This window comes from Pleurodeles waltl, chromosome 3_1, assembly GCF_031143425.1.
Source record: "Pleurodeles waltl isolate 20211129_DDA chromosome 3_1, aPleWal1.hap1.20221129, whole genome shotgun sequence".
In the NCBI taxonomy this organism is placed as follows: Eukaryota; Metazoa; Chordata; class Amphibia; order Caudata; family Salamandridae; genus Pleurodeles; species Pleurodeles waltl.
This window is the reverse complement of record NC_090440.1, coordinates 1,663,302,216-1,663,330,065: the sequence shown is the minus strand read 5'-3', so window position 1 is coordinate 1,663,330,065 and position 27,850 is coordinate 1,663,302,216. Positions and strand designations below refer to the sequence as shown.

Genomic DNA, 27,850 nt, shown 5'->3' with positions numbered 1-27,850 from the left:
TTTGCAGATCATAGAGGATCCACCAATCCAAAACAGGGCCTCTTTGGATGCTAAACACTCCCCAACCGCCACTGTGCATGATGAAAGGTGTGCATAGGAGAGGCTGCACACGATGCAGGATTGCTTCAAGGAGCCAGGCATTGTGCCTGTTTCTGCTGTGCACAGCTGAGGACTTGCGTAGTGGTGTCTTCTGCATGCAGGGCCTTGTCAGACACAAGCTGAATGTGTATCCAGGGATGTGGAATTCCTATAGCCGGATGCTCTGGACATATTTATTGGGATCAAGGACCACAAGTTTGCATGTTTATTTTGTCCTTGGAACAAGTAGACTTAGCCCCCTGCAGCAGAAACCCTTTGGCTGTCTGTTTACTGAGAAGGGAACTCCCTGCAGTTGAGATATTGTGTGTTCATATGTTAATGCTGTTCAAACTTGTTTTTGTGGTTCATTAATGAAAAGCCTTTATTATTAGGGTGAGCACTGTAAATAAACTTTTTAAGGTCACACTGCACTACTGAAGTAGTTCCACTAAAATAAGTGTACACACTTGTTTGAAATGTTTACCAATATGAGACTAAGTATAATGCTCCCAGAATGCTCTCTGATTAGATGCAAATGTTTGCAGACGCTTGTAATCAAGAGTGATGATTCTTTGCTTTCAAAATAAAATGTTAGGAAAAAATGCGAGTAGGAAAAAAACATTTCTCTACTATGAAATTTTAGGTGCTATTTCTTTGAAGCCTCATTTAGTAAAATGTTTTGATGCATGCTAGTATTTCCCAAAAATGTTCCTAATGGAAAATCAGTGTAACCATTTCCAACAAGATTATGAGAAGCATGAAAATAAATAAGCACTGGCAAAGCCAACCGATCTGACGTTTGTTATGAGTTGTTTGGTTTTGCCAATGCGTGTTTTGTTTTGACATGGCTTTTGTAACACTACTGTTGGAGCTGCAGGCCCTCCCCATTGTAACAAACACTGGGTAGAAAAAGCAAAAAATTTTACTTGGTCTCAAAAAGCACACCTTGCCACTAGTGGCATAACAAATGTCTCACTCCCCCTGCTGTGCATGGGAGACCCCTCCAGGGAGCCCCCTCAGCACAGCACCTGCCGCGAGTAAGTGTGGAGAGGGGGCCTCTCCATGTTCTTGCGGGGGGGGCACCTCCACTTTCGTTACGCCACTGATTGCCACAGTAGTTCCTAGCACTGAACAAAACTACTTTGTGCCAATATGCTCCTTGTGGAAGAGCAGAATGTGATCACTCACAGTAAATCCTACCCATAGATAGATGGATAGAGAGAAATAAAAGCTTAATAAAAATAAAATGTCTTGGTTAACACCAGACCTAATTAGTGACCCAGTTCTTCAAGAAAGTCACAAAAGTGCACCCATGGTATGGCTTTGAATTAGAGACTTTCATGAATTCACAGGAATTTACAGAAGTAGACCATGAACTGGTACTCCTAGTAAATATTTATTATGAACTGTATTTTAGCTCTAACAAATATGCACGTGTAGATTTGCTAATGTGAATCTATTGAGCGTATACAAGTTCACATTCCCTCTAACCACTTTTTCCCCCCCAACCCTGGAACAACTTCTACTTCTGCCATTGTCAGAAGTACATTTCCAACCTCTCAGAATGGGAAAATATTAGAGAAGAGCTGGTGAAAATCCTTAAACATGCACGTTAGTAGGTTTGCTGATTAAAGGCATTCCAGCCCTGGAGCTATTGCTTGCTGCTTCCTCCAGCCCCAATATGTACATCTGCGAAAAGTTGGCAAAATAAGGATATTCCTATAGTAGGGATTGAAATTGCCTGTATTTAAACCCTACTATAGTAGTAGCCCTGGCATAATCAGAGACTGTTTTCAGAGCTCTTACTTAATGTGATTGCAGCCATAATTTGTCGCCAAACTACATGGCACCAAAGGGGCATGTAGTTATTATATATATTTTTTATTAACAGGACAAGTAGATTAAAGAAGCAACCTGTCCCATGGACAAGTAGATATTTTATTAAATTCCACAACCCTGTGCATCTGAGGCCTAGTTTCCAGAATATTAAAGCCTACCCTAACTCTTTTGGCTGGCCCAGGCAAGGTTCAGAATGAAGGAACCAGACTCTTAATTGCCTTAGTGGGTTACAAAAGACAAACAAGATCATAGTATGCATATTGCACTTTCTTTGCAGCCTGAGCAATTTAAAGAGGCAGAATAGCTTGCTTATCAGTTTTTGTACTTGATGGGACTTTGAGTGCATGCAACTTGAAGCTCCGCTTACCAGCAGGCATTAGAACTCTATGCCCTGCTGCAAGGCAAACTGCTTTAAATTAAGCAAGCCTCAATAAACTCAAGGTTTTTGTATATTTTGTTGATATTAGATTAGCCTATTTACCATTAGTAAGAGATTTGGAATTTATCTGAATGTAGCGAATTGTGTTGAATTAAATTCAGAGTTCTCTAGTAAATGGGTAATCCAGGGATTCAGTTTATGTTCAAGGGCAGTTCAGTATTGGTGTCTATGATATAGTCAAATATGTCTTCACTAGAAAAGAAATAGTAAATGTTAGGAGATAGATTTGAGTATAGAAACAGTCATGGGCCTTAGGGTCTGGAAAATCTTGAATAGCTCCATGCCTGTGGTGGCATCTGTGCTGGGTATGACATGCTTCAAACCTATATAAGCACCACCCCAACGCTTTGAACTTCTGTCCTTCTTTTTTTGGGGGGATCTGGAAGAGCTACTTATGTATTTTTTTTTTTTTTTTTTTTTTCCATCACATTTTCAATATTTGTTTTGACCTTTTTGAAACTTTTGCCTCCAGTGTGCCTTGGGGATGTCCCTTAGGAAACTTGTGAGTTTTAAACCCTATTGAGCATGTCACGATAACTCTGTGTGGTACCATTCCTGGCGCCAGCAGCTCTGAACCCATAGTCATTTCAGATTCCACCAGCCAGACTAGTATCTGATGTCAGCGCCAGCCAGACCAAGACTTCCCAGGTCTGTGCCTTTGCCAGACTGGCCCTGTGTGGAGTATGACTGGGATGGATCTGAGGATCCTTATAGCTACCCTGCCCCCCCCCCCCCCCCCCCCCCCGAAGAACCTTTGGCTGAAGACAGCTGGTATGAGAATCTAGCTGATGCTGGTGGTCTGGACACACAACAATACTCTGGCCTAGTCTATCCTCCTAGTGGGGCTAAAGAGGAAGGGGACTACTTTGCTATTGTGGTGCAGAGGTGTGGCAGAGATCCCAGACGTCAATCTTTCCTTGTGGATGTCAAGACCATTATGTTGATAGAGGTACCTCAGCATGGTGTGTCCCACACAACTCCTCCTGACCTTTTACTAAGCCCTCTCTGATGCCCTGTCTGGGGCCTGGGCACATGCTTTGAATGGTCACTACTCTGCCTAGGGCAATTGAACGCCATCACCGCCCTGCTTGTGGGGGACCCAGGTTTCCTCACCTGGCATCCCACTCTGAGAGTCTGGTGGTGCAGGCCTCGAACTGTAAGGTTAATCTTAACCTGTTCCCTACCATTCCACCGGGTAGGAAACCCAAGAGGTTGGATACCTTCAGGAAGAAGATTTATTCTTCCCCCATCCTTTCACTGCGGTCACTGAACTCCACCTGCCTATCCGTCTGATATAGCCACACAGTGTGGGACTCAGTTGTACAAGTGCTGCCCATGGTCTCTGAGGAGGCCATGGCCGACAACAGGGGAGCAGCCGAGTTTACCATGGTGGACATGACAGACTCACTGAGCAGAGCCATTGCTTCATGAGCGGCGTTTCAACGCCACACCTGGCTTAGATGAGTTGCCTTCTCTGAGGATGTCCAGGTTTCCTTTGAGTATGCCATTTGAATGCACTCGCCTGTTTGGCGACAAGGCAGATTTAGTGCTTGAGCATTTCAAGGAGACTAGGGTCACCATCCAGTTGTTTGGGCTCACCAGGGCCCCACACCAGCCACACATTTGTGCTCCTGCTAGGACTACGGGAGGGGCTACCAGCTCTGCCCTTTCCAAACCAGCCACCTGGCTTCACTGCTATATCGTATCTGCAGATGAGGCTTACACAAGTCATGTGGGATGCAAAGCCATAGATCTGCCCACTTCCTCCACCCAGCCCACACACCCCTCAAAAGCAACTGCATCCTCCAAGTATCTTTAGTATGCCCTTATGTGAACATGGGCACCATGTTGGTAGCAGGATCTAGCACCAGGCCCAGTGGCACACCATAACTTCAGACAAGTGGATTCTTTAAATTTTCGAGAGGTGTTGGTCTCTTCCACTTACTCAGCCAGCCTTACCCATCCCAGCAACTGTTCTCAGATCAGCTGACGGAGGGCCACCTCTTATTACACCAGGAAGAGTTATTGTATCTTGATTGCACCAAAGAACTTTAAGTAGACAATCGGCTCTTTGTGGAGTTCAACGGTACAAAGAAAGGGAAAGTAGTACAGACCTAGACCATCTCCAGATGGATTATACACTGCATTAAGATCTGCTACGCTCTGGTCAAGAAGCAATCTCTCCTCTACAGAGGTCCAGTTTACCTGTAGTTTTGGCACACTAATCACAACACCTTGCCATGGCTCTGTGCTACAGACGCAGAAATGGTCCTATAGAAACTGAGATCAGTGCAGTGGGATGCCTCCTATTTAGGCACCATCCTCACCACGTTTGGCGCAGACGACATGGAGCCGTTCAGCACCACCTTTCGGCAAGCAGAGGTACAGCTCAAAGTTTTCCAGAACAGGTCTGATGCCTGGGGAATATTGTAAGATAGGGAAACTGCAGCTAGATGCAATCTCTGCCAGTTAATGCATTAACGAAAATACCTTATTCGTTAGGTGGTCAAATATGTAAGTGCTATTAATCAAAATGGCTGTCATTAAGTAGGCCTGTTTTCTTATAACACATCAATGACCTAGCTACCTATGCCAAAGTATCGAATGACTATCAGTGATAGTTTTTGCAACCTCCTTTATATGAATGCCTCATTAATCTAAAGATTTACTTTTACTAATATGGACAGTATTAATTCTGAGACATTTGACTTTACAAACTTTTTTTTGTTCTAGGAAATACAGTCATTGGAGGAGTTCAGAGAGAAAAACCAGAGGTTACGAAAGTTATGGGTTGGAAGGCTGCTTATTTATTCCTCAATTGTTTACCTCACCACCTGTTTAATTGTATATTGCTGGTACCTACCTGTAGAGTGGACAGAAAGACTCATTATGGCACTTCCATTTTTTGTTTTTCCAATCATGTAAGTAATCTTACGCTTCTAAACATTACTTATTGAATTTATGTGTTTTTTGCTTTATAAACTTAAATCTGCAATGATCTGCACTTGAAATATTTTCAGGACTGTACTTGTCCATGGTTTGAAATTACATAAATGCCATACTCCCTCCTGTGGTTTCAGAAGTTTAGAGTTGGTGGCTTATTAAGTATTTACTTATTTACAATTTTAAATACTTAATGGTGTAAACATACTTTGAGAAATGTAGAGATTTTACTTGATTATCATTTCAGTTTGGGTGATCTTCTAATGGCTACAATTACTTGAAAATAGAATCCGTAAAGTGAAATGATTGGATTGTTGAGTATCTCGAGATAATGCTATAAAACGTAAAATCAGAGGAAATGTGTAAAAGTTAATGTTTCAGTGCAGTCTAGAATTACTTAACGCTTGTTCTGTTTAACATTTTCAACTTGGTGTTTGCATCTTTTAATTACCTTGCAGCGTACTTGCATACTTTTTTGTTTTTTTTGTTTAGAGTGTTCATGATTTATCAATTTTATAACTGTTGCACGGACCTCCTATCACTTGCTGCGGATCACTGCCTTCTCGCCTCTTCCCAGCTCTTCCGCACTGTTGATGAATGCTTGTTCGTCAGATAACTATTTTCAGCATCCAATGTGATTAGACATTTATTTTGGAATGCGTTTTGCCATTGGATTGCTATTTTTGACTGATCAAAAATCCTGTCGTACTTGGCCCTTAAGTTTATTTAAAAAAAAAAAAAAAAAAAAAGAATTAAATATGAAAAGCAAGTTGCATCAGAATGAGGTGCACATTCCATTTCTGCTGGTACAATTCATGTTTCTCTTCGTAGTTGACATTGGAGGTCTTGTACTTAATAAGTGTTGTGGAAAATATTCTACAATGACAACCAAAATCTGACTAAGGCTATTCCACTCAGTTTAGAGCTTGTCAAAAGAATATAATGATACAGCAAGGTTGATTTTAAAAGCAGTTCAGTTTTTACAGCAAAATACCGGTGTACCTGTATCTTTCGGCGAAGGCTCCGTCCACCCATCTCCTCTCCTCGTGGTTTACATCCCCTTCTCACTAGTAGCCACAAGTAACGTGCAAACACCAGAATGCTTCCCCTCTCCAATAAAGCAGCTCATAACTTGCATGCACAATTCATTTTCCTTTTCCTTTTCAAGCTTGGCATTATGCATCTTGTAGTTCGTGTTGTAAAATACTTTTCCTGATGTGCATTTGGGTTTCATCTGAAGAATGCAGCAATAGATCTCTAAATGGCTTGAGGTTAGTGTAGCCCAGAAATGTGACTTTACTCAATTTGGTTACCATTAGGTGGTGGTTTACTGGTTTTGATATGTAGGTTACATGACATAAGGTATTAGAAGCCCGAGGGTATGGTCAGATAAAAACCAAACTGGACTTCTGGATGGACGTCTGAAAGTTAAAACAAGTGGGCACATTTACTTCATCCTCTGGATCCCTTAACACTGTTCCTTGCATGGGAGACCTAACAAAATCAACTGTTGGGGACTTCTTCTGCATACGATAGGAACGTTGCGCTCAATGGCATGTGTGGCTGTAGATAGACATTCTTTGCAGAAGTCCGCCATCTAGTGTTGGGCTTGGAGTGTTAAGTTGTTTTTCTTCAAAGAATCTTTTCGAGTTTGGCGATCGAGTGACTCCTCCTCTCGGTGATAGTGTGCGGTTTGAGTCCTTTGTTAGATTGTTTTCTCTCCGCTGTCTGGTTCAGATATGTATTCGTCTCCGGTATTCCTTGGCTTGGTCTATTCTGAAATCTTCCTTCCGTCTTTCTTTCAACAACTGTATTGTATTTAGATCGCGTATTCTCTATCTAACACATTTGAATCAGATTTCTATACCTGAGTATGCTTAACCGCCCTTCGGGGTGCCAGCACCCGTCTCCGGCCTATTACGCCACATGGTGTCGAGAAATGCAGGGCTAATGGATCTCATTCAAAATTCTAGCACACCGATCATCAGCAGGTGTGTAACCTCTGCTTGTCCCCAGACCACAGGAAAGAAACCTGCGACGCCGGTCTCTTTCCGCTCCAAGACCCTACAAGACTTTTTCCATAGGAGATTCAGAATCGATATTCAATCGGACATCGAAAGCCAGCCTCCTACATCAGCAAAACCTGAGAGTACTATCCTCAGCCCCCATGTCAAGACTTTAAAGAAGTTACATAAGACGGTTGTCTGTCCACCACTGCCTTTGGACCATGGTCTGATCCAAAAATTACATTAGAATTCCCCACCTTCGGACTCTGCACTGAAAATAGCCAAGACTAAAACGTCTTCGGCATCAACTTCTGGCTCGACCGCTCATTCAGCCTTGGGATTGAGTCAAACCCTTGACCCCAGTGTTTTGGCTCTGAACAAAAAAACATCTACCTCTGTTTCGGAGTCGACGGCTTCTATTCGACAAAAGCCTCAGTTTCTGAATCGAAAATGCCTCCTTCAAAAGACTCAAATCTTTCCTCAGACTTAACAGTGGAGCCTATTCTTTAAACAATGGATGCTCGCCAGCACCAGCTTCATATCCAAAAATGAACAGGATTAATTATTGCTTCTCCGCCAGTTCCAATTAAGAGGAAACTTATTTTCTATGAAACTTCTTGGGACACAGCTCCTCAACCTAAAGAAGCTCTCCAAAGACGAGGCTGCAGTACAACCTAGGCCTTCACCTCTACACTCTGCTGTACTTCCTCTTCTCCTCCACAATCTCCTCCACCTATTGTGGAGCCACAATTTTCTCCTCACGGTTCACGAACACCTCAGGGAGATGGCCTGGAAGACCTTTCACAGGATATAGACCCTTGGGATTCTTATTATATAGATCTTGTACTCCCAAATGACCCTGATCTATATCCCGCATGGCCTTCACCTCCTGAAGACGCAACATCTTATCAGCAGGTCATAGCACGGGCAGCTGCCTATCATAATGTCCAAGTGCCTTCTGACCCAATTGATTAAGATTTTCTATTTGAGACACTAACTTCCACCCACCATGATTGTCAATTTCTTCCCATGCTACCAGGCATGCTGAGACATGCTATGGACATTTTAAAGAGCCTGTCAGATCTGGAGTAATTAGTCAGAGTTGACAAAAAATACAAGGCAGGTCCTACAGACCCTATATACAATAGGTCACAATTTCCCCCAACTCCATTGCGCTTACTGCGTTGCGTAAGCGTGCCAACAGTCAGTCAAAAGGAGATGCACCTCTTCCTGATGAGGAAAGTAAGAAATTAGATGTTGCAGGTAAACTGCCAGCGGCACAAGCAGCCAGCCATCGGCTTATCGCCAATTCCCAAGCTCTTCTAGCACAATATGATCGGGTCCACTGGGATGAGATGGAAGACCTTCTCTTGTATCTCCCAGAACACTGTAAAAGGGGGCAGAAGATTTTCTGTAGGCCAAACTATTTCCAGTAATGCAATTAGGTGCGCCATTGAGGCTACTGATACAGACACACAGGGCATTAATACTAGCATTATTATTTGAAGACATGCTTGGTTAAAATGCTCTGGGTTCAAGCCTGAAATACAACTGGCAGTGCTTAATAGACCTTTTGACAAGGAATATTCAATTTGGGCAACAGGTTGACCACACTAGAGAGAAACTGAAAAAAGACTCTGGCAGCGAAGGCCATGGGGCCTTATTCACTACACCACAAAGGGGTACTTTTAGTCTCCCATAATTTAGGGGAGTCTTCAAGACGTCTACTGAGCCTTCCACCTCCCACACAAAAGGCTCACATTAGAGGTGCAAATAATAGAGGTAGAGGGAAAGCATCCACCTCTAGAAATTCTGCCTCAAACACACACCATTGACTGGCTACACCTTCCACCAGCGCACACTTCTCTAGTAGGGGTAAGATTACTCCACTTCTATCGCCAATGGTCCAATATCACAACGGATCAATAAGTTCTATCAATTATCCAACATGGTTATTATCTAGTACTCTATTCCATTCCACCAAATATTCTCCTTTTCACTCACAAACGTTTGAACGCCCATCTCACTCTCTTAACCTCTCCTGTGCCAGGACACCCCCCCCCCTCCTGTGCCAGGCCTTCCCCCCCCCCTTTCTCCTGTGCCAGGCCTTCCCCCCCCTTTCTCCTGTGCCAGGCCTTCCCCCCCCTTTCTCCTGTGCCAGGCCTTCCCCCCCTTTCTCCTGTGCCAGGCCTTCCCCCCCCCCCTTCTCCTGTGCCAGGCCTTCCCCCCCCCTTCTCCTGTGCCAGGCCTTGCCCCCCCACCCTTCTCCTGTGCCAGGCCTTGCCCCCCCCCTCTACTGTGCCAGGCCTTGCCCCCCCCCTCTACTGTGCCAGGCCTTCCCCCCCCCCCTCTACTGTGCCAGGCCTTCCCCCCCCCCTCTCCTGTGCCAGGCCTCCCCCCCTCTCTCTTGTGCCAGGCCTTCCACCCCCACCCCCCTACTGTGCCAGGCCTTCCCCCCCCCTCTCCTGTGCCAGCCCCTCCTCCTGTGCCAGGCCTTTCGTGTCAGGCCTCCCCCCCCCTCTCTCTCTCTTGTGCCAGGCCTCCCCCCCCTCTCTCTCTTGTGCCAGGCCTCACCCCCCCCTCTCTCTCTTGTGCCAGGCCTCACCCCCCCCTCTCTCTCTTGTGCCAGGCCTCACCCCCCCCCTCTCTCTCTCTTGTGCCAGGCCTCATCCCCCCCCCTCTCTCTCTCTCTCTCTCTCTCTCTCTCTCTTGTGCCAGGCCTCACCCCCCCCCTCTCTCTCTTGTGCCAGGCCTCACCCCCCCCTCTCTCTTGTGCCAGGCCTCACCCCCCCCTCTCTCTCTCTTGTGCCAGGCCTCACCTCACCCCCCCTCTCTCTCTCTTGTGCCAGGCCTCACCCCCCCCCCCTCTCTCTCTCTCTTGTGCCAGGCCTCACCCCCCCTCTCTCTCTCTCTCTTGTGCCAGGCCTCACCCCCCCTCTCTCTCTCTCTCTTGTGCCAGGCCTCACCCCCCCTCTCTCTCTCTCTCTTGTGCCAGGCCTCACCCCCCCTCTCTCTCTCTCTTGTGCCAGGCCTCACCCCCCCTCTCTCTCTCTCTTGTGCCAGGCCTCACCCCCCCCCCTCTCTCTCTCTCTTGTGCCAGGCCTCACCCCCCCTCTCTCTCTTGTGCCAGGCCTCACCCCCCCCCTCTCTCTCTTGTGCCAGGCCTCACCCCCCCCCCCCTCTCTCTCTCTTGTGCCAGGCCTCACCCCCCCCTCTCTCTCTCTTGTGCCAGGCCTTCCCCCCCCTCTCTCTCTCTTGTGCCAGGCCTTCCCCCCCCTCTCTCTCTCTCTTGTGCCAGGCCTCCCCCCCCTCTCTCTCTCTTGTGCCAGGCCTCCCCCCCCCTCTCTCTCTCTTGTGCCAGGCCTCCCCCCCCCCTCTCTCTCTCTTGTGCCAGGCCTCCCCCCCTCTCTCTCTCTTGTGCCAGGCCTCCCCCCCTCTCTCTCTCTCTCTCTCTCTCTCTCTTGTGCCAGGCCTCCCCCCCCTCTCTCTCTCTCTCTCTCTCTCTCTCTCTCTCTCTTGTGCCAGGCCTCCCCCCCCCTCTCTCTCTCTCTTGTGCCAGGCCCCCCCCCTCTCTCTCTCTCTCTCTCTCTCTCTCTCTCTCTCTCTCTCTTTTGTGTGCCAGGCCTTCCCCCCCCCTCTCTCTCTCTCTCTCTCTCTCTCTTGTGCCAGGCCTCCCCCCCCCCTCTCTCTTGTGCCAGGCCATTTTGCCCCTTCTATGCCACCAGGCCTCCCCCTCCCCCCTTCTGTGCCAGACCTCCTTCTCCCCCCTTCTGTGCCAGACCTCCTTCTCCCCCCTTCCTGTGCCAGACCTCCTTCTCCCCCCTTCCTGTGCCAGACCTCCTTCTCCCCCCTTCCTGTGCCAGACCTCCTTCTCCCCCCTTCCTGTGCCAGACCTCCTTCTCCCCCCTCCTGTGCCAGACCTCCTTCTCCCCCCTCCTGTGCCAGACCTCCTTCCCCCCCCTTCCTGTGCCAGACCTCCTTCCCCCCCCTTCCTGTGCCAGACCTCCTTCCCCCCCCTTCCTGTGCCAGACCTCCTTCCCCCCCTTCCTGTGCCAGACCTCCTTCCCCCCCCTTCCTGTGCCAGACCTCCTTCCCCCCCCTTCCTGTGCCAGACCTCCTTCCCCCCCCTTCCTGTGCCAGACCTCCTTCCCCCCCCTTCCTGTGCCAGACCTCCTTCCCCCCCCTTCCTGTGCCAGACCTCCTTCCCCCCCCTTCCTGTGCCAGACCTCCTTCCCCCCCCTTCCTGTGCCAGACCTCCTTCCCCCCCCTTCCTGTGCCAGACCTCCTTCCCCCCCCTTCCTGTGCCAGACCTCCTTCCCCCCCCTTCCTGTGCCAGACCTCCTTCCCCCCCCCTTCCTGTGCCAGACCTCCTTCCCCCCCCCTTCCTGTGCCAGACCTCCTTCCCCCCCCCTTCCTGTGCCAGACCTCCTTCCCCCCCCCTTCCTGTGCCAGACCTCCTTCTCCCCCCCCTTCCTGTGCCAGACCTCCTTCTCTCCCCCTTCTTCCTGTGCCAGACCTCCTTCTCTCCCCCTTCTTCCTGTGCCAGACCTCCTTCTCTCCCCCTTCTTCCTGTGCCAGACCTCCTTCTCTCCCCCTTCTTCCTGTGCCAGACCTCCTTCTCTCCCCCCTTTTTCCTGTGCCAGACCTTCTCCCCCCCCCCCCACCCCTCCTATGCCAGGCCTTTTTTGGGCTAGTTCATGCTTAGTCTCTCTTAACTTTTTGTCCACATAAGCTACCCACGCCAAATTTGTGTATTTTTATTTATTTTTTAATGATTTTGTTTTTCCTCTAACTTCTGACGGATTCTAGAGGTACCCAGAGATTGTGGGTTCCCCTGGAGAACACCAAGAAATTTGCCAAAATACAGATTATCTATTTATTTTTTTTAATAGGGGGAAAAAAGCTGCAGAAGAAAGCATGCCCTCCTCCCCATCCCCCCCACCCTGAAATGCCATCAACAAGGGGTTTGTGGTGCTAAAATCACCATCTTCCCAGCTTTCGGGAACAGGCAGTCGTGAATCAGAAAACTACATTTTTCAAAAGAATTTTGGTATTGCACTTTGATATTTTTACTATTTATTTGTGCTTTTGCCTCCTTCCAGTTACTTACAGAACTGGATATGAAACCAATGCTGGATCCCGGACAGCTAAACATTTCTGTAAAGTAGACCGAATTCTGAATTCAGCAAGGGTTCATTGTGTAGGTCCTTCAAGGTTTTCCTACAGAAAGTAACAGCTAAAATAAACAAATATTGAAATTGAGGTGAAAAGAGCCATTTGTGTCCCAGTTTTCTTCTATAACTTTTTTTCCCAGCTATGGCTGAATTTTTTCTTTTTTTGTAACAGCAAAATACTGTTACCGCTGGTGGATTCTTCTGGTTGCGGGGACATATAGGGCTTGTAGGTTCATTAAGAACCCTAGCTACCCAGAGCCAATAAATGAGCTGCACCTAGCAATGGGTTTTCATTTTATACCGGGTGTACAGCAATTCATTTGGTGAAATATAGTGAGTAAAAAATAAGTATCAAGGAAACCAGTGTATTTACAAAATGGGCACAAGATAAGCTGTTGAGAAGCAGTGGTTATTTGCACATCTCTGAATTCCTGGGTCCCCATATCAGCATGTGAATTACAGGATATCTCTCAAATAGACGTTTTTTTTTGTATTTTTTTTTTTTTTTTTTTTTTTTACACTCGGTCTTACATTTGGAAGGCATTTTTTTTAGAGAAAGACCAGGGGCAATAACACTTGTTCTTCTATTCTGTGTTCCCCCAAGTCTCCAGATAAAAATGGTACCTCACTTGTGTGGGTAGGTCTAGTGCGTGCAACAGGAAACTCAACATGGACACATCACACTTTTTACATTGAAAATGTATGTGTTTTTTGGAAAGGGCCCTGGGCTCAGCAGCCATCTAGGGAAACCTACCAAACCCAGACATTTCTGAAAACTAGACACCCGAGGGAGTCCAGGGAGGTGTGACTTGCGTGGATCCCCCAGTTGTTTCTTACCCAGAATCCTCTGCAAACCTGTAATGTGGGATCACCGCACCGGCACAAATTTCCTACCACCTAGTGTTCCCGTAGTCCGCCCAATAAAAATGATACCTCACTTGTATAAGTGGGCCAACGGCCTGTGACAGGGAAGAGCCAAAAACATGTTGAAATTGAGGGGAACCAAAGCGGGTCCAAAAGGGCAGTTTGAAGAAAAAAAAAAAAAAACTTTCTAGGCTGACAAGTGGGGCAAAATGTTTATTGTTATAGATGCAACACTGCTGGGTGGTAGGAATTTTGTGGATTCATGCAGATTCCGGAATGTTTCCATCACAAAAATGTGGGGAAAATGCCAAGTTGGAGGTTTGTGGGTAAGAAGATGGGCAGGGTGCAAATGAAGCACATCACCCTGGTCTGACCCAGATGTTTAGTTTTCAGATGTGTCTAGGTCTCGTAGATTTTTCTACATGGCAGCGTCCCAAAGTCTAAAAAGTGTGGCCCTCCTCATTCAAAGTCGGACGATTTGGTGAGCTAGCCAAGCTCTCATGGCCTCAATGTAAAATCAAAAGCCAAAATAAACAAATGTCCTCTTGCTTGCCGTAGGATAAGATCTTTTAGTGTGCGAAGGGAGAGCTGAAAGACTGTTAGCCCCTTAAGTTGGGGGCGGGGGATTGTCCATACACCCACCCTCTTTATTTTTTTAAATTCTTCCCTGGTGTGTAGTGGGCTTTCTACACCCCTTGGGGGCAGATGGGCCTTACAAAATGGCTAATCGGGGCAGAATGGCCAACAGTAATGTGCTCCCATGGGGAGAAACCGTTGCCTAAGGGGCCGAGCCACCCCCCCCGCCCAAAACTCCCCCAAATCCCTGGTGCCCAAGTTGTTTCTGCCCACCTTTGGGGGCAGATGGGCTTAATAGAAATAGGCCGATCTGCCCCCAGGGGGGCACAAATAGCCTAAAATAAATTTGTCCCCCAGGGGAGTGACCCTTGCCCAAGGGGCCGCTCCCCTTATCAGTAAATAAAATAAAAAACTCCCTGGTGTCTATTGAGCATTTCTGCAGCACGATCGTTTTACGATCGTGCTGCAGAAAAGCTCAAAGATATTAAAGGAAAAGCCTTTCCTTTTTATTTCAGGTCTTCCCAATCTCTCCATTGTTCCCCCCCACAAGTCGGAAGAGAAATGCAAGCATTTCTTCTTTTCCGATTGCGCTGGAAGATGAGCTTCTAGCGCGATGGGGGCGACGTCTGAGGAGGTCATCAGATGTCCCTGTGGAGGGGGGTGGGTTCGTGTGGAAGGGGAAGCGATTTCCCCTTCCATCCCTGCCTATTGGAGAGGGGGGGGGGGGGGGGAGTGCTAGCGCTCCCTCCATGGGCCGGTACCAGGACGTAATGGTTACATCTGTGGCGCTGCAGCGCTGCGCCACTGGATGTAACCGTTACGTCCGTGGCACCGAAGGGGTTCAAGGAAGAGGTGTACAATCCCTTCTTCTCAAGGGGGCAGTAAAACCTATTCCACTATCACAGCAAGGGTTAGGAGTATATTCCCTATACTTATACCATAGAAAGACGGCTCATTAAGATAAATTCTGGACCTCAGACCTCTCAACGTATACATACTTTCAGAGAATTTTCATATGGTCACTCTGCAAGATGTTGTTCCCCTATTACAGCCAAAAGATTACATGATAGCATTAGATCTCAAAGATGCTTATTTCCACATTCCCATTTATCCAACACATCGTAAATATTTCTATTTTTGTCATTGCGGGAAAACATGATCAATTTAAGGTTCTACCCTTCGGGGTAACAGCCGCTCCCAGGGTATTCACAAAATGCTTAACAGTATTTGTTGCATTCTTCAGGAGACAACAGATTCACATTTTCCTATACTTGGACGATTGGCTCATCAAAGCCAATAGCATCCAACAATGTCAGAAACATACTCAGTACAGTACACAGTAAACCTTATAGGCACACTGGGATTTACAATCATCTTTCTCAAATCCAATCTCTAACCCTCGCAGATATAGCCTTATCTGGGAGCAATTCTCAATACGCACTCAGGGTTGGCATACCCAAAGGGATTCAAGCTTTCCAAACTCTGCTGTCTCAATTACAGGAGAACCATATTTCCAGTCAGACTAATGATGAAGCTATTAGGGATGATGGCTTCCTGCATTGCCATCATTCCTCATGCCAGAGTACACATGTGTCAATTACAGCAGTGTTGGTCTCGTCGGTGGTCTCAGTGTCATCTTCAGGATCTAGTGTTGTTGGACCGCCAGACTCGCCGCTCTCTGCAATGGTGGAATCCCACCAACCTTTAAAAAGGGCATCCCTTTCAAGACCCTGTGCCTCAGGTTATTCAATACAGATGCGTTACAGATAGGTTGGGGAGCTCACCTCAACAATTTACCAATACAAGGCAGATGGGATCTCATTTAACAAACGTATCCCATCAACTAATTGGAGTTACTAGCAGTCTTTCTAGCGCTGAAAGCATTTCTGCTACAACTCTTCCACAAAGTGGTTCTATTCTGTGCAGGCAGCATAACTATGTATTATCTGCAGAAACAGGGGGACACACATCTCAATTGTCTCTTCTAGCGCAGACAATTTGGAAGTGGATAATTCACAATCACATTCAATTACTTGCAGAATATCTCCCAGGAATGAAAAATCAGTTTGCAGACCTAAGCAGGATACAGCAGCAAGTCCACAAATTTGAATTTCACCCACTAGTACTTCACCAATACTTTTACCTCTGGGGAAACACCAGAAATGGATCTCTTCGCCACCGTAGAAAATTCTAAATGGCAAAACTTTGTCCAGATATCCACACCCTCGGTCCAACGGCTGTGCTCTATGGATGAATTAATCGGGGATATTTGCTCATTTAATTTCTGGTTTGCAAATTGAGGCAAACATCAGTCACCATAATCCTTGTAGCTCCCACATGGGCACGTCAACCTTGGTACACAACGCTATTGGATCGGTCTGTGGTTCCCCACCAGAAACTTACCTGTTCTGAAGTGGGTGCCTGAAGATGGCACATTTATACCCAGCATGAGCTAGTGGGTTGAAATAACTCATGGGCATGTCCTGACCAATGAATTAAAAGTTCATGGTGCCACCCCTACTCACTTTTAGCACTTTCAAGATGACTGAAGTCTTTGGCCACACTCCACTTGGGCTAAGAGGGCTGGTGGTGTGTGTGTGTGTGTGTGTGTGTGGGAGTATATTATGGTACTCCTGGTGTCTTCAACACATTGTACACTAAACTCCAGTTTGGGACAGTCACTGTACCCCCAGTAAACTCCGAAACACAAGTCTGGTAAAATAAAGCGGAGTTTCAAAGCGACCAGACTGTCGAAATACAAGATTTGTTCTGGAATCCCATATCATCTTTTTAGGTTTGTCCCCAGTATTGTATGTAAAAGCCCAGGAGTCCTGCCAAGCAAGGGGGGAGGGGAGGTTGGGGGGGGCGGCGGAGGAGGGAGATATCCCTGAAGAAACTCACCATGTTCAAACCTTGTGGTACCGTCATCGACAGATGGTGACTGACCCCCACTTTGTGTGTCTGTGGTACATGGAGATGGACCACGACTCAGTGTATGTAGTGCAAGACTTTGAACCCAGAGGCTATCCATGAGCTGGCCGGGAAGCTGTTGGCTGCTCACCATGCTTCGTCATGCCTCTCCAGGCCTTCTTCGGATGGGTTGTCCCCGGACCACTCTTGGAGTCGTTTGTCAGTCCTAGTCACACTCCTGGACTTCTTTGGATAAGTCCCAAAAGAAGTTGAACTTTTAAGCTTCCATTTGTTGGATGCACGAGGGAATGATGGAACAAATCTCAACCTCGCGCGCAGGTGGTTCCTGTGCAACCAGCATCAGAAACTAGGTCCTCTGTCCTTCCCCCAATTGTAATGGAGTCGAAACGCTTGCGCAACCCCATTCCTCCCATGGGTTCTGTTTTGAGGCCATGAGCCTCATTTCTGGGTATTCAAATCCCTCTGGGGCACCTTTTGGGTCCAGTGGGTTTGGGAGGTTCTTTAATTGGGGCTTTGCAGGCAGGTTCACCCTCTGAACAAGTTGAACCCTTGGGACTTTGCGACCTCCAGTGGCAACATTCTCTTATAGGAGCTGAACTGGCCTTACATGATGTCTATTCCAGACTGACACCGCCTGAAACAGAGAAAGCACAGAATTTCACTGGCTGGCTTACTGAGGAGCCTTAATGGAAGGGGTCTGAGGATCCCTATACCTACACTTACCACCTAACAAAATCCATTTGCTAATGGCAGCTGGTATGAAGACCTATCTGATGCCAGTAGTCTGGACACCTAACCAGACTCTGGCTTCCTCTCTCCTCCCACAGTGGCACAGATGAAGGTACTTCCTTTTGTGATGGTAATTCGGAGAGCAGCTGAGGTCCTGGACCTGCAATTGTACATGGTTCAAGTTAAAATAAATGTCTTGACGGATGCTTTAATTGGCGGTATCCCATCAGAACCCTTACTACCGTTCAACAAAGCCCACACTGATATCCTACCTGGGCCTCGGTGAAGCCTGGGCACTCTGGTGCACAGCACCATTGCTCACCACCATCGCCCGCTCCTGAGACCCAGACTTCCTTTCCCATCACCCTACCCCTGTGAGCAAGGTGGTCCAGGACTCAACTTCCAGAACCAATCCCAGCACATCCCCTACCACATCACTGGCTAGGGAATCCAAGAGACTTGATATCTTGGGCAAGAGAACTTTCTCTTCCGCCAGCCTGGCACTGCGGTATGTGAGCAGTCTGCTTATTGGGCCATTAATCCCATACTGTGTGGCATATGACTGCTTAAGTGTTGCCTATGGTTCCGGATGAGGCCTGGGAAATAATCTCCCAAGCTATTGCTGTTTGGGTAGACACAGCAAAGTTCACGATCAGATGTGGGTTGGATATGACTGAAGCTTTGCCCAATGAGTCTGTCATGCCTGAGTGAAGAATACTGGCTTGTCCGGGGGGGGGGGGGGGGGGGGAGGGGGGGAGGGGGGGAGGGGGGGGAGGTGGCTCATGTACTTGCCCATCTCTTTGGAGCTGAGGCAGATTCGGACTCGGACAGATGAAAGGATATTTAGGGCCACTGCTAGGTTGTTGGAGCTCTATGCCCTACAGCAGCTGCATTACGCCTCCATGGCTACAGTATGGGCTATCAGCCATGACCTTTTTCAACCTAGCCACAACAGCCAGCAGGCTCAGTCCTTTTGTTGCCACAGATGCATCTCCCACAGGCCTCTTGAGGCCCGAAGCCAGAGGTCTACCCAGTCCACTCTCCTCTAGTCTCCTCCCACTCCCTACAAATTCCCCCACTCCCACCCCACAAAGCAGCCTCACAGTTAAAGCCTCTTTAGTTTGCCCTCAATCCAGCATGGGCATCCGGTTGGCCGCAGAATCCAACATGATGCGCACCAATTGTGGGGGATTACAGTAGACAGAGGTGCTCCAGATGGTCCAATGGGGCTGTCTTCCTGTTCCAACAAACCCAGCCACTATTTCCTTTATACCCAGATAGGCTGACAGAGCACCACTTTGATCTGTTGCAGCAGTAAGTACTGTCCTGTCTGGCCAAAGGAACTATCGAGAGCGTTCCAGTATCAGAAGTAGGCCGTGTTTGCATTCCCACTGCTTTCTGGTGCCAAAAAAGGACTGAGGCCACCAGTCTATATTACATTTGCTCTCGGTTACCTTTTGAAAAAGGAGAAATCCAAGATGCTCACCTTTGCGTAGGTGGTATCTGCCCTTAAGACTGGATGATAGTATTGGTCTTGCAGGATGCCCATTTCCTCATTCCTGTCCTGCATGCAAAGATGCTACTACGGTTCACAGAGGACCAGGAGCATTAGCAGTTTGCTGTGCCCAATTTCGTCCTTGCCAGTGTCCCTCAGGTATTCATCAAGGTTATGGCAATGGTTCAGCACATCTGTGGTGGTCAGGGGGTGAGGTGGGATGGTTGCATGGGGGAGGGGTGGGTAAGGATGCCAGCCTTCACCTAACTCAACCATTGGCTGTTGAAGGTGGGTTCACTCCAGACAGTCGTCTACCACCACCAGACTAAGGCATACCTCCTGCATTCTTTGGGGTTCACTGTCAATGTGCTGAAGTCACACCTGACTCCGTCTGACGCTCCTTTTCATCAGAACTGTTCGGGACTGAGCAGTTTTGGGCTTAAGAACAGCGAATCCAAGATATTTAGGCTATGATTTCAATGCTTCAGACTCTATCCTGGCTTTTTGTGAGATTGACTCTGAGGCTGCTGGGTCTCATTGCCTTCTGTTGTAAAACCTGTCCGTTGGCATATGCAGGATCTACAGTGGGACTTAAAGACTCAGTGAGCACAGCATGAAAGAAATCTCTCTGACCTTATCCAGATGTTGGAGGTATCTGCAAACAACATGCAGTAGTGGCTTACGAACTTCGATTGTGTCAACGACAGACCTTTCATCCCCACCCAGAGCTCAGTGATGACAGATGTGCCACTTCTGAGCTGGGATGGTAGTTGTGGAGAGCAGAGGACTCTGGTCTTAACCTCACCCTGCTAGAGCTCCAGGCAGTCTGGTTGGCATTAAGACTTTCTTCTTTAGAGGTTTGTGCAGGCTTTCACATACCACAATCTCCATGTGGTACTGCAACAAACAAGGTGGGGTTGGGGGGGTCGTGAACCCTATGTCAAGAGGCCCGGTCTCTGGGATGGCTGGAATGTCTGGGAATTTACCTGGTGGTTCAACACCTGGCAGGCTCTTACAATGCCAGGGCAGGCTAACTCAGGTGTTGATGCCTAGTGGATCATGAATGGAGCCTTCATCCACAGGTGGTGCTAGTGGTCTTCTGATATATATATATATATATATATATATATATATATATATATATATATATATATATATATATATATATATATATATATATATATATATATATATATATATATATATATATATATATTTTTTTTTTTTTTAATTAATATTTCTTTATTCATATTTTAATCAAAACTTGCAGTAGGGTTTCAGCCTCTCATTCTCTCTAGCAATAATTAATTACAACCAACACGTTGTGAGGCAACTGTTAAGTCAGTGGAGGGGAGGGGAGAGGAAAGGGGGCAGGGAAGAGGAGAAGGGGCAGGACCCTATTGGCGCTAAAGCAAGAAGACCACATCCACCTCCTCTCCACCCCACCCCGGGGTCATGTTTTAAAGGATCCTGCAAGCTTTAAGAGGGTGGGGGGAGCTTGGGCCAGAAAGCACGGAAAAGCATTGGAGAACCAGTGGCCAAACTAAGCACTCATTCAGTCTTTTCTCTAAATGAGAAGAGACTTGGTTAGATGTATTTGCCGCTTCAGAGAGCGTGCTCTGTCAGCACTTCTGTGCAGTGGAGTTTCCAAGGTGGCTCTCGTTTGGACATGCATTTAGTCTTGAGAGGAGCTCAGGACTCCTATATACCTTTCTGCTGAGGCCACTCTGTCCAGAGTTCTCAAGAAGGTCAAGAATGACTAGGCCCAAGTCATCTTGGTGGCTTCATCTGAGGCATGGGCAATATAGTGTCCCTGAGCATGAGTATTTGCCCTCCAATCGGGTTGCCCATTCAGGAGTAAATTTTGTCGCAGCAACAGGGTAGCGTACTGCACTTGGACCTGTCACTCTCGATCTTCATGTGTTGATATGTAACGGCACAGTTGACTGTGTTTGATCTCCCTCCCGAAGTATGTTATTCTGGCAGACAGACATTAATTATTATTACTAAAACAATCTACACCTGCCAGTGAGGCATGTTTGTGGCCTGTTGTACGTCCAAATCAGTTGATTCTCTATCTTCACCCTTGTCTGAAGTTATCCCTTTCGTTCTTTCCTTGGCCCTGCAAGGCTTTGCTCTGGGCACAGTAAAAGGATATCTCCAACATTTCTGCTTTCTTGCAGTTACCTGATTAGCCGCCCTGTTGAAGTCACCTGATGTGAATATATTCCTTAAAGGTTTACAGCATAGATCTCCTCCCACCCCCTAACAATCAAAACTGTCTTTTTGTAGCAAAAACATCTGCCAAGAGGGTTATTGAATTGCAGACATTTTGATTAATTGTCCCTAAACTTCCTTATTTCCAGACAAGCTTGTTCTTGGAACCCAGGCATCCTTTTTGCTGAAGGCGGTCACGCCTTTTCATGTCGGACAAAATGCCACCCTGTCTAACACCTCATTACCCCTGTCCTTCTTTTCCTTCTAAGGAAGAGGAGAGACTCCACCATATGGATCCAAAAAGAGGATTATTGTTCCTAATCAGTTATACCAAAGACTTCTGGGTGGCTGATCAAGCCTTTGTTGGATCTGCAGTGGCAAAGAAAGAGAAGGCAGTTCAAAAGAGATCCATCTCTGGATGGATCATCCTTTGCATGAAGATCTGCTATGCAGTGGCCAAGAAACAGCTCTCTGAATACTTAAGAGCCCCCTCCACCATAACTACATCTGTGACCCCTGCTTTAGCTAGGAGTCCCAGTGCTGGACATCTGTTAAAAAAATAAAAAAAGCTATTTGGGTAGAACTGCAAACATTTGCCAAACACTACTGCCTCAAGAATCCGGTCTGACGAGTTGGCCACTCTGTCCCTTCAGTCCTCCAGGAGTTCTTATTAAAGAAGGACACTCCTCTGGGGTGAGATTGCCTCGCTACCTATTTTAAGATATGGAATATGCAGCTGGAAGTCTATCAGAATGAACAAGTTACTTACCTTCTGTAACGCCTTGTCAGGTACAGACTTTCTAGCTGCAGATTACTGACCCTCCTATCCTTCTTGTTCTGTAAACTGTCTTCTCACATTAAGACATCCTTTAGGGCCACACTATTTCCACACGTCATCCCTCAGCTTGGTTTCATGTTTCTGGTGCACAAAAACAGTCCGTAACTGGTCTCAGCACGCTGGGGTGGTACCTGTATAGGCAATACTCACGTCATTTCTGGCATGGAAGACTCCACTCAGAGCTGAATGACTGCACCTACCAATGCACAACCGGATTGCTAAAAAAAAAAAAAATCAGTTTTGAGTTTGATGCATGGGGATAGCCTAAGATAAGGAATTTATGGGTATATAGTCCCTACTCGATAAGGTGTTACCAAAGGCAAGTCCTTATTTTTTTTATTTTCTTTCTTTTTTTTTTTTTTCTCTTAACGTTAATCCAGTTGCTGGACACAGCCCAGATGGTTGTCCTGCCAGAGGAACAAAAACACCTCCCCCACACTCAAGGCCTTTGTTATGCTTTAAAAGCAGTTTTCATAGCTTATCAAGGAGGCTATTCAGCCGACAGTTGAAGCCGATACAAATTGGCCTCCAGAGGCTTTACTCCAGTAAAATTTAACTATTTAAAAGTACCTTTTCATGAAAAGTTTAAATTTTACCATTATTGTGGATTTTGAATAACTATGCTTCCTAACAGAAAATAGCATACATAAATGGAATGAAGAAACTCAGTTTTTCTATGGAACAGTCAGCTTTGCTACAGTGAAAATCACTATTGGGGTTTTTGTTTTCACTGTAAGAACATGTTTAGTATGTAAACTTTATATGTCCTACTTTTACATACCACACACCCTGCCTTCTGGGTAGTACAGCCTATGTAGGGGTGACTTAATATTGAAAAGGAAGGTTTTAGTCTTGTAAAATAAGGGTTTATTTTGACAAGTCGATTTGCAGTTAAAAACTGCAACAGGCTGCAGTGGTAGCCTGCAGTCACATTTGCACTGTCACTGAAGTGGATGTAGTGATAGGTGCTGCAGTCCACTATTGACATTTAATTTATAGGCCCTGCATACACATTTGTATTATATAATAGGGGGTTGCAGGTAAGTTAAATATGCCAATTATGGGGACACCAATTTCATCATGTTGAGAGGGAGCACAGGCACATTACCTCTGGTTAGCATTGGTGAAGTCTCCAGAGTTCTACAGTGTGGGAAAACTGGGCTGATTGCAGAAGCCCCCTAAATTTTGGGCCCCCTTTTCACTGATACCTGTGTTTTTTTTTTTTTTTTCTTTTTCTCTGACGGTGCCCTGGGCACTGCTAAACAATCCCAGTCCCTATACGCTGATTAAAATGGTATATGTAAACTAGGTTAATTATAATTGGCTCTACCAGCCTACCTAGAAGTCTCTAGTATATGGTAGGTTTAGGGGACCACAGCATATGTAGTATACTGCTGTGGTGCCTGGTGTCCTTTTAAGAGCAGGCTTGCCTTGATGGCTTTTTTTACGTTAGCTAACCCCAAACTCAACTTCGGAATTAAAAGTACTTTCTAAGGCCTGAGGGACCTTATTTTTACACATGTCACCCCAAAAGGTATGCCCGAAGTGTTTCCAGAGTTGGGTGCAGTGTAACTATAAGCAGGGACTTTATAAAATGTTTTATAGGCCCTGGTGAGGGAAGAAATAGCCAATTTTGTTTTTCCCCATTGTAGTGAATAGGCTCCATAGGCTAACATGGAGTGACTTTATTTTAAAACAAGTCTTGTTTTCCATAGGAAGGAGTTAAATATATCATGTTTAGTATCAAGTTATAATAGATCCAATAAATTGTCACTGTTGAATTTAATATAACTTGAACTGGGAAAGAATTTTAGAACTTTTGCTAAAAGTTACCAACTACAGCCCTGTATTGCCCTTCTCTGATTGGTCAGCCTCTAACAAGCAGGTGCCCCTGATTAGATTTAAAGGGCTGGAAACGGGTGTGATAAAGGAAACCTAGCCACATCAGTGGTTGGACTCAGCCGGATCTACATTTTTGTCATCTTGGAGGAAAGTTGCTCCCTGGGATTGATTTTTGCCACACTTCCCAGGAAGTGGTCACTCAAGAGGGTGGTGGCCTGAAGGTGATTGGACAGAGCAGGCTCTCACACCCCGATTCAAACACCCCCCCCCCCAACTTCCAGCCTGTCACTCCGGGAGCACGGATGAATCTGGCAGAGCTGCTCCACACTTCAGATCCCTACTGGAACAAGACGAGGAGGACTGCCCTGCTGGACCCCTGGCCTGCATCTGGACACTGCACTCAGGACTGCACCAGCTACACACTTTGGGCTTCACCAAGAAAAGGACTTTGCCTGGCTTCTACTAATCCATGAAGGGAATCCCTGTAAGCTACAGGTAGAAAGTAGCTGACCAGAGTCCCCTGCATAAAGTCCTGCAAAAATAGCCCAGCTGACTAGTGGCTAGTGGTCATTTTTGGGTTTGAACAAGGTGCATTCTGGGAGTTGGAGTTCTAACCCCCCTGGGAGCAACTCTGAGCTTCTGGAACCTTGGGGTGAGTTGTGGACAGCTGAAGGACCTCCAAAATACTTCCGGAAGAAGATCCAGTAGTTTGGAGCAAGTTTGGAAAAAAGCTCCATAAGTGGACCAACGTGAGTCAGACCAGCCAACGTTGAACGTGACCCAGCCTGGCTTGCAGGTTTGTCTCACTGTAAAGCTCTTGAGTCCCAGACTTCAAGGATTTGACCAGGGGCTCATATAAAGGCAATCGGATGTTGCATCAAAATCGGCTTGCTGAAAAGGGTCATCTGATGTCGGGGAAGAAAAGCTCCTAGAAAGTTTCTAAGTCAGTCGGTAAACGTTTGTCTGAGGCTTCCCACGCAGTGTATCCGAGGAGGACTACATCGAGGTCGGCTTCAACTTTCGACTTGGTCCTTCATAAAGAATTCCATCCTTAAAAAGTTTCTAAGTCCAGACTTAGAAAACTTGACCGAGGCTTCCTGCGCAACGTATCTGAAGAGGGATCCAGCAAGGTTGACCTCAACTTGTGGCTTTGTCCCGGTTGAGGAAAATCTTCAAGAAGTGTGAAGGTAAAACTTTAACAGAGGCCTCCCGCTTAGTGTAGCGGAGCAGGGCTTAATTGCCTTAACTTTTAACTTCTCGAGTGCAAACAGATGTCCAGATTGGCGCTTTTGGTTTCTAAGCGCGAGAAAACATTTAATCTTTAAAAATTTATATCACAGGTTCCCTTTATTGGACTTTTGTCGTTTTGGTGTCATTTTACAGATAAAATATATATTTTTATAAGTTGGCGTGGGATGTTTATTGTGATTTAGTTACTTACTGTTTTGTTGATAGTAAATGCTTTACATACCTGTCTCCTAAATTAAGCCTAACTCCTTGTTGCCAAGCTACTAAGGGTTGAGCCTGGATTAATTTATTCAGACCTTGACTGAACCTAGTGGGAGTTTGTGGCCTATAGTGAAGTGTAGGTACTTACCTGCCCTCACCATAATCCACTTTCCAACATACAGCCAGCAAAAACCGTTAAGGCAAAAGTCTGGGGTACACCACAGAAAAGATGGTCAGTTTTTACAGGAGCTTTCTCTCCCCATTATTCTCTCCAGATATTGTAGAGTAGGAAATGCTCTTTCTGACCAACCGATTTCTTAATGTGCTGGGGAAGCAGAAAAAACATGATTTGCTCTATAACTGTGGGCAAAGAGTACTTGCCTCCCAAAAAGTGCGCCATGTTTGTTTTGCCATTAATAACTCTTTTCACGAATATAACTTTGGTGACTTCTCATACGCAATCCAGTTGAAAGCCTTGAGCTATTTGGTATTGACATATTCAGGACATTACCGTAGTTGAGGTGCTGTAACAAAATGCTCTTAACCTTTACATGTGATCAGAGTTAGGCAGGATTTTAATCTATAAATATACCCGGTCATATTGTCAGTGTTTTTCTTGGATCACTGCAAGGTAAAGGGTGCAAACGTGCTTGAACAAAATCATTGTCAAAATTCGTCGAAATCTGGTACAAGGCATGTTATTACTCTTTATTTTCTTTTTTACTAGTTTTCGTTGTTTCTCTTGTTTTGTCCTATTCTTTCTCACCTTTTTCTACTATCCCAAACTTTGAGTTAATATCCTCTTGCAATTGACGTGTTCTTTCTCTCAAGTCCAATAAACTAAAAATATATTTGTTAGAACATTACTTTTGCTTGTTTCTCTCCAGGCTGATTCCTTGCAACATGACAACCACTGCCAAACAAATGCCCAACTTGACAGTTATCAATCTTACCTTGCTGTTCTTTTTCTGTTCTGACAAACGTATTTGCTCTGAGAAGCTCAGTTGTTCTCAGGATATCTTGAACTTTACTGTTCTGTTTAACTGATGTCATGAGCATGTTCTTCTTCATACTACCATTCAAATGTTTGCACTTCTTCCTTAAACATCACTCTTCAAACATCTTTTTGAAGAGCTGTCCTCTATAAAACTAACCTAAAGTACATTGTCATTAAAAAAGCAGTCGCCAGACATTGTGTGCCAGGATAGATTATCAGCATAAAGGGGTAGTATCAAAATGTGTTTTTCAGGTATGTACAAAGGTGGGCAGGAAGTTGCTCACACCGTCAACAGAGACTGTCTCTCACACACAGATGCTAGAAAAATATTGCTTCCAGGAGTCCTGAAGCTTTACATTAATCAATAAAATATATTGATTTATCATTAACACATTTGCAGAACAAACTCAAATGATCCAAACTTTCCAAGTATTATCATATTTTCATCATATGAACACTACCGCACGAACCCCTGGCATGTCTGTTTTTTTTTTTTTTCTATTCAGGTTTCAAGAGACTGTGTTGTAATACCTTGACCTCTTGGTTCACTTTTATTTAGTTTTGAATGTTTGGGGCAATGTGCTCTTATGCCTTCATAACTTTTTTCACACACTGGATCCAAGCCAAATTCGTATTTTTTTTATTATTTTTTTTAAATCCACATGTTGTGGGTTCAAGACGTACCTGGGAGGGAAACAAGAAAATGGGCATTTAAAAAAAAAAAAAAGTTGTAAAAATGCACTTTGCAAAAAAGTATATATATTTTTTTTCCCCGAGAATGGCCCACCAGAAGGTTTGGTGTCTTAAGATTATCCTCTTCCCAGCTTTCAGGCACAGGCACTTTTTTTTACCATAGTGTTTGCAATTTTCCACATGGAAGATTTCTTCTTTTTCCTATTTTTGATTTTTACCAGCTGGTAGTTTGTAGTGGAAGCATGTATGAAACCCATGGGCGAAACCGAAAAGCTATACATATCTGTAAAAGTAGACAAAATTCTAAACTCACCAAGGGGTCATTAATGGATTTCCCAAAGAATGTAATCATTTGAATTCTAAATCAATTAAATTAAGTAGGGAAACAAATGAAAGTAGGTGAAGGTGTTTCTGTACTTTTTTTCCCTTTGATGCTAGATGTACAAAAGTAACACATTATTGTGTCCTCCACACCAATCTTGTCACAGGGAGTTAGTTTGTTGCCTGTCCACAAATCTGTTTTACGAAGTTGTAGCTTATTTTTATTTTTCCTTGTTGAGTGATAATGCGTCAGTATATAAGGTAAAATCTAATAAATGAAGAATGGGTATGAAGAAAAGCTGTGCATTTTTTAAAATGTATCCAAGAATCTGAGTTGAAGAATAGTGTTTATGGAATTCGGAATTACTCTTATTGCATTATTGAGAGAGTAGCTTAAAGAAGGTGTGCTTATTCCACAA

At 45.7% G+C, this 27,850-nt stretch overlaps 1 protein-coding gene across 2 annotated transcripts in view; it reads left to right on the top strand.

Moving 5' to 3' along the window:
* Positions 1-27,850, top strand: part of LNPK (lunapark, ER junction formation factor) — a 478,990-nt gene that overhangs the window by 135,308 nt on the left and 315,832 nt on the right. For both annotated transcript variants that reach the window (XM_069225395.1, XM_069225396.1), the window contains exon 4: positions 5,090-5,277. In XM_069225395.1, the coding sequence (XP_069081496.1) occupies positions 5,090-5,277 (188 nt within the window). The remainder of the gene's footprint in view (positions 1-5,089; positions 5,278-27,850) is intronic.